We start from the raw sequence: 7,585 nt of genomic DNA on the forward strand, positions 1-7,585 counted from the left end.
GCTTTTGGGGCAGCCAATAAAAAAGAACTTATATTGATATGCTAATGACCCTCTAGGTGCTATGGGGGGCGTCATTAGCACCTAGAGGATCGGTCTACCTTCACAAGATGCCGCCGCCCAGCGCGTCCCTCCAGCCCGCCCATCTCCTTCGGAATGCGATCAAGCAGACTACTTCTCGCGCATGCGTCTCTGTATTCGGCGCATGCGCAGTGAATGTCCGACCGCTTCCCTGCTCAGACATCTCCACTGTGCCGATGGAGCACTATGATGTCATCGGCGCAGTATATATGCATGTGCCATCCACAGATGGGCCCCCCCCCATAACTTTAAAACTCACCAAAAGCACACCTTACGGTAAAAATATATATATATATATATCCCCCTCCTCAAAAACCTAGGTGCGTTTTTTCCCCCAAAATTAAATTTGAAGTCGACAACCGCGCATATAAAAATGCAAATTTTTAACACTTTAGATGCCATGGTTATCCATGTGTGCTCAGGTTTCCACTGGTGGGGATCGGGGGAGCCAGAGCGTGTATGCAGCAGCCCCTATCCTCCTGTGCGATGGTACACAGCACTGATTTGGGAAAACCTTCCTCATAGCAATACCAGGATACCCCCTACTCTGAACCAAGTGGTATTTTGCTTTTAAAATTATTAGCGTGAAGACCAGATGGTCGAACATAGTGGATGGATCAAACATGGCCACTGGATTATTGCAGCAACATTGTCCCTAGTGCATGAGTGCTTGCAATGTCACTTCCTATGCTCAGCTCACAGGACAAAGACCATGCAGGATCAGGGTTTTATAGGGCTGTGACATTACAGGGGATGGCTACCAGCAGATTGTACTTACTTTCACTTTGTAACACATGCAGCCGCCATTTTATGAAAAAAAACAAACAAAAACGATTTGTTACCACAAAGCTCAAGGAAATTCAGATTTATATAGAACTGAATTTTTCCTAAACTTCACACCAAATTCTGCTTTTGATGCTTCGATTCACTCAGCACTATCCATACAGTTGAAATGATCAACTTTTTTGCCATAATTGCCCAGCCCTACTCAGGATGATATTCTGGGGCTTTTAAACTACAGTAATTAAAAGCTTTCCATAGTCTTATGGACTCAAGTTACAATGGTTTCAACATATAATGGTCGTCTGATTAATATTATAATTTGAGGGGCCACTATACAAGTCTATATGTCAGCCATTTTCATTCACAGTGAGGTAATTTGAAGATTCTTAGCACAATGCTTAACAGGTTTGAATCAGACCAAGTACACTTCTGCATGGAGTCTCAGAGTGAAAACCCACACAAACACAGGAAGAGCAGAGCATACAAAACAGGTCAATGAATGAAATAGGTTATCTTTATTCAATATATTTTAAAAGACATCACAACTTGTATTTAGGCAATATGAAGCTTGTTATAATGTACCAGCCACAAACTGAAGTGCAGGGAAACCAAGAAGTGCTGATGTGCTGAATCAGTCATCATCACGTTTCAGATTCTTGATCTTTCTCTTGTTTCTCTCAATTTCTTTTTCCAAATATTCAATTTGCTGCTTGGCATGACTGATCTCTTCTTCATGATGCTTTCTCAAATTAGCTAGTTGTTCCTGCTCTTTTTGCCTGTGGGATATATTGGGTACAGAGGTTAAGCTGCAGCTTTTCGTCAAGAAAACTAAGGCCACTTTTGCATGGTCAGTATTTTGTCTCCCTATTTGCAAGCCAAAACCAAGAGTGGCACCTACAGAGAGGCTATAATGGAAACTGCTGCACTTTATCTTTTGGATCCACTCCTGGTTAGGAGTTACAAATCCGAAGTAAGTCCAGAATACCCTGGGGAAGCCCACAATTGAGAATAAAGTCACTGCAGCACTGGCTTAATGTTGTGTCCCATCCACTGTGAAGTACCCCCATGCTGGGAACAGTGTAGAGGCATCTCAACATACAATGAATAAGCCTTAGCTGCATAAAACTGGAAAACCCCTATCAGGTGATATGGATACCAGAGTGGAAAGCCACTAGCAGCTTCTTCATTGGCAGACTTGGTCCATCCAGCTAAATGGTCACCCTGTGATACTACATTTCCTAGCAACACAAACTCCTCACATCACTCATACGGTCACACGGGTCTCTGACTATAGGTCTTTGCTTACACAGTGTCAACCATAGATTGTGAATTTTGCAGGGGTCTGCATTTGTGGCGGCGCAGGAGGGCGGTTGGCCCAATAGCTGACACTCAGCATGCAACACACACTCAGTTATCTTCTGTCCTGTGGAAGAGAGATAGTAGTTACTTCCATTGCGTCGCTGATGCTGCAATCCCTGCTACACTTACACACATGCTGTTGGCCCTTATGCTCAGGTCTCGCCTGGACGTGTGGCCTTCTCTTCCTGTTCAGCTGCATTTACTACAGCTGAACAAAAGGGCACACATCCAATCAGGACCTGGGCAGAAACACAGCCCGTGTGAGTACAGTGGAGACTGCAGCATTGGCAGAACGATGGAGGGCCAGGTACTAAACTATCCACCACAGGACAGACTAATTTCCTAAACAGCCTGGAGAATCCCTTTTTAACTGTTAACACAAGGCAATGATCTGTTAAGTCCTGCAGGTACATGACGAGAGGGTGGACAGTTATTGGCTGCAGCAGTCATGTTTTGATGTGATTTTACTGGAACTGAAAAGCTATTATAGGTATCATTTTATTCTCCCCCCTCCCCTCCACTTTGGATAACTTCTGCCCAATCCAGGAAAACCCCTGTAAGGGTACTTTCACACTAGCGTTTTTCTTTTCCGGCATTTAGTTCCGTCCTAGGGGCTCTATACCGGAAAATAACTGATGAGTTCTATCCCCATGCATTCTGAATGGAGAGCTATCCGTTCAGGATGTCTTCAGTTCAGTCTTTTTGACTGTTCAGGACGGAGATAAAACCGTAGCATGCTGCGGTATTATCTCCAGTCCAAAAAACTGAACACTTGCCCGAATGCAGGATCCAGCATTTTTTTTATCATAGGAATTTTTAGTTCAAAATACTGCAATGCCGGATTCGTCCTTCCAGTCTGCGCATGCGGTAAAAATTATAAATAAATAGAAACAGATCAGTTTGTCTGTATGAAAAACGGACAGACGGATCTGTTCTTGGAATGCATTTGAGAGACGGATCCGCATCCAGATCCGCCTGCAGATTGCCTGTTCCGGATCACTCTTCCGCAAGTGTGAAAGTACCCTAAAAGATGCAATTCCCCTTTATACAGTAAGAGAAACAGCTATGCTATATCCAGGTGGTCTCCAGCCTTATGCAACCAATTAAAACTAGTGAGAATAGCCAACTTACCTGAAATATCTCTCTTCCTCAGCAGCCTGGCGTTTCCCGAAAGCTCCTCCAGCATCCCTCACTGCACCTCCACCACCTCCGCCTTTTCCGGCTCCTTTACCCAACTCTCCTAACTGCAAAGAATAAAAAAAAATAAAAACACCCTGTCAGACCGAATGAGAAACCATATTAGGTAAAGCATGGGCTCACCTTCTTAGATATGGAAATATGGGTGCACTACCATACGATTATAAGGCAAAAACCATCCTCACCATTGGTTATTATTCATCTCGATATAAAGACTCTGCATACCTATGCTGTTGTAAAGGCTGCGCCGACTATCCACAACCCCTGACCACGTGCGACGCCAGGAGAATTCAACTTTCTGAGCTCAGTACGGCAAGCGGCTGCATCACGTAGCCTGTGCGCTACCAACAGGAATCCCACATATCGGTATTAGAGCAATTCTTCTAGGATGGTCATGTAATTACACGCCCTAGTGTGTTACAATTGGCAACATTTTACCCCCCAGAATTTTTCATTTTTGGGCATATTAAAATCCTTATTGGACGACTATTCCCTATATAGGGCTCTTACCTTGTTCTGTGGCTTGGTTTCACTAAAAAGCGAGCTTTTAAAATATACAAATGACTTCACTACCAGCAAGTAGGGCGGTTACTTACTGGTAGCCGCCGCATCCTCCTTTCAAAAAAATAAATAAAAATGCCCCCTCCTCCTGCTGATTGACAGGGCCAGCGAGCGCTCTCCTCCTCCGGCTGGCCCTGTCTGTAACTCATTTGAAAACTACAACTCCCACAATGCCCTGCTGTAGGCTGTTCGGGCATGCTGGGAGTTGTAGTTTTGCAACAGCTTGAGGGCCGCAGGTTGTGCATGCCTGCTTTAAAGGAAACCTGCCTTGCTGACCATGATACCCGATCTACAGGCAGAGCTGAGCAGAATGATATAGAGCTTTGTAGGAAAAGACTTAGTAGAACTTGTAATGTATACACCTAAATTCCTGCTCATACTGGGCTTTGAAGTCCTACATATGGAGATAGCTGTCAATCACTGATAGGACCGCCTCCTTGACTTCAAAGCTCAGAATGAGAAGAGATTTAAATGAATCAAACACAAGTTCTGCTGAATCTTTTCCCACAGAAATTGCCAAGTTTTACTAATGTGTCTGTGCCAAAAGTTTGCATACATTATTTTTTTATTACTTTAACAATTATAATTTTAATTACCGTATTTATCGGCGTATAACATGCACTTTTTCCCCCTGAAAATAGGGGGCAAATGATGTATGCGTGTTATACGCCGATTAGGGCTGAAACGTGGCCTCCGGAGGCCAGAGAGGCAGGACTGAGCCGGCCGGCACAGCGGAGGGAGGAGGAGGGAGTCCCTCCCTCCCCACTGTGAGCGGCTGCCGCTGAAGACCAACGAGGACAGAGTAGGAGGAGGAGGGGAGGGACTGTGGCCACTGCGCACCAATGAATGTGCCGGCCATATCCCACAGTTCCGATCGGAGTCCCAGCAGTGTAATGCTGGGGCTCCGATCGCTTACCATGGCAGCCAGGAGTCACGCTACTGAAGCCCTGGCTGCCATGGTATGTTAGTGAGCAGAGAGCAGCGCATTATACTCACGTGCGCTGTGGCCGCCGGTCGCTCCTTCTTCTGTCTGTGCGGCGGATTGCTAATGCTTACAGCATTAGCAATGCGCCGCACAGACCTATGAGAAGGAGCGACCGGCGGCCACAGCGCACGTGAGTATAATGCGCTGCTCTCTGCTCACTAACATACCATGGCAGCCAGGGCTTCAGTAGCGTGACTCCTGGCTGCCATGGTAAGCGATCGGAGCCCCAGCATTACACTGCTGGGGCTCCGATAGGAACTGACACTGCCACCAATGATGGGGGGGAGGAGGGGGACCCTGTGGCCACTGCCACCAATGATTAATACTGGGGAGGGAGGGGGGGGGGTTTGCGTTACCAGAGGGGGCAGATCAGAGGCTTTATTTGAAATTTATTTATTTTTCCTGAAATTTCCCTCTAAAATGAAGGTGCGTGTTATACGCCCGTGCGTGCTATACGCCGATAAATACGGTATTTAATTATCCATTTTTCTCTTTCTTGCAACATGTATATAGACATACACATTGTAAAAACATCATACATGCACTACATCAATGACATTATATAGATGGATCACGGGGCCCCATTCCCTTTACTCACTCTCTGAACCTTCTCCCACACTTTGTTTAGCCTCTGTACCTGGAACTCTGACCGCCTCGCCTGCCCGATTGTTAATCGCCTAAGGCCTCATGCACACGGCCGTTGTTTTGGTCCACATCCGAGCCACAGTTCTGGCGGCTTAGATGCAGACCCACTCACATCAATGGGGCCATAAAAGATGCGGACAGCACACATATCTCCTGTCCTATTCTTGTCCATTTTGCAGACTTAACGTCAGTTTATTAATTTGAACGCACACAGACACCATCTGTGTTTTGCGGACTACAAAACAAACAACGGTTACTGTGAGCATTGCTGCCTTCTAGAACTAATTGGTGGGGGTCCCTGGGTGTCAGACCCCCACGATCAGAAACTGACGACCTGTCCTCTGGATAGAAGTCTCGGAAAACCCCTTTTATGCCAGAGACTGGAGAGAGTATACAGGCTGTGCTGGTACAAAATCACTTATTCGAAACAGGCAAATTAATCCCCCAGGCCCAAATTGTAAGGAAGATTTTATGGGTTTTAGTAAAATCTACAGCAAAGGCCTCATTCACATGTCAGTGTTTGGTCAGCGATTTCCATCAGAGATTGTGAGTAGGGAAGAATGAACGAGTGTTTTCAAGTTTGGCGTACAAAGTTCGGGTTATCTAGGAATTCAGTTATGGCTTCCACTACCAAGGACCATAAGTTATAGTCCCTGGTAGTGGAATCCATTACACCTGAGCTCTGTGTAGCTCCAATCACCGACATGTGAACTAGGCATTAGAGGGGTTGTCTCATGAACAGACACCCTCTGCATTATAGATGGTGGTCCCATGCTCAGGACAGAGAGCCTCAGTGCATAAGACCCTTGTATTACATGGAGAACTGCTCATCCGAATTGCACCATGTTGGCAGCTGGCTCCGAACATAAAATCAGGCCCTGACACAGGCCTATCAGGTGATTGTCCCATTTTCTGGGAGGGACAAGATTTGCATACAAGGGACACAACTTTGGGAAGTCACTATTCCCTGGGCAGAATCTGCTGTCTTCTCTATAATGACTCTAGTGCGGACACACACACAGTGAGAGAATGCACAATAGCTCTAACATGATCATCCACTATGTAACGGTGTGACTACAACTCACAGCATTCCCTGACAACCTGCAGCAGGAGAACCAAAGGTTGCAGAACACTGGCCTGCAACCTGTGGGTGTCCTGCTGCAGGCTTTCCAAGCATGCTGGGAGTTGTAGTCATTCCCCAGTAGAGGTATATTACAATCTACACGATCACTATAATACACAGTGTTTCCCAACCAGTGTGCCTCCAGCTGTTGCAAAACTACAACTCCCAGCATGCCCACACAGCCAAAGGCTGTCCAGGCATGCTGGGAGTTGTCGTTTTGCAACAGCTGGAGGCACACTGGTTAGGAAACACTACTATAATATTACATATCTGATGCACTGCAGGCAGATCCCTCCCAGCATGGCGGTGGGCACATGACGCAGCACACACCGAGAACCGGGCACTGACAGGCCTCACACATGGCTCTGCCCTCCGCCCATTACCTGACTACAGCAGCTAAACCCAAACGGACGCAATCCCGCCCAACTTGTAGCACTCACTCAGTCAGAGGCGGCCGCCGTTACCTGATCAGAAGAACGCCGCATCTGCACATACACAAGGTTTCTGAGACCTCCCTGAAACAACCGCATATGAGCTGCCATCTTTCTGGCAATCCTGACCTTGGCGTCTGCAGTGCACAGAGGATTGTGGGAGGTAACGAGAAACGTCAATGTCAAGCGTCCTCTTATGGTTAACGTTAACGCATGCGCAGTACGTGCGTGTGGTTCGTGCGTTCCAGGCCTACTTGTTTTCTGCGCACGCGTAGTCCACATTCTATTTGCGGCGTGGTACTGGTTGGATTTCCTATTATGCCCCAAATTTTTTGCGCTGTTGTTTTTATTTAGACGCGCATATGTACTTATACATTTATAGCTATTACCGCTATTGGGGTCATTAAAAACAGCCAATACTAC

General features: G+C 46.4%; 1 protein-coding gene across 1 annotated transcript; it reads right to left on the minus strand.

The window, feature by feature from the left end:
* Positions 1–1,353: 1,353 nt before the first annotated feature.
* ATP5IF1 (ATP synthase inhibitory factor subunit 1) lies at positions 1,354–7,350 on the minus strand. The gene is made up of 3 exons (XM_044285311.1): positions 7,196–7,350; positions 3,352–3,464; positions 1,354–1,637 (listed from the first exon to the last, which is right to left on the minus strand). Exons 1-3 carry the CDS (start codon positions 7,271–7,273, stop codon positions 1,493–1,495), a joined length of 336 nt encoding a protein of 111 aa, XP_044141246.1. The 5' UTR covers positions 7,274–7,350; the 3' UTR covers positions 1,354–1,492.
* Positions 7,351–7,585: the final 235 nt, after the last annotated feature.

This window comes from Bufo gargarizans, chromosome 3 (assembly GCF_014858855.1).
Source record: "Bufo gargarizans isolate SCDJY-AF-19 chromosome 3, ASM1485885v1, whole genome shotgun sequence".
Lineage (NCBI taxonomy): Eukaryota > Metazoa > Chordata > Amphibia > Anura > Bufonidae > Bufo > Bufo gargarizans.

Coding starts and splice junctions, on each gene's coding strand:
- ATP5IF1 (XM_044285311.1), bottom strand. CDS start 7,273: ATGGCAGCTCATATGCGGTTGTTTCAGGGAGGTCTCAGAAACCTTGTG. Junction 3,465..7,195: donor TGCGGCGTTCTTCTGATCAG/GTAACGGCGGCC, acceptor TATTCTTTGCAG/TTAGGAGAGTTGGGTAAAGG. Junction 1,638..3,351: donor GAGGAAGAGAGATATTTCAG/GTAAGTTGGCTA, acceptor TATATCCCACAG/GCAAAAAGAGCAGGAACAAC.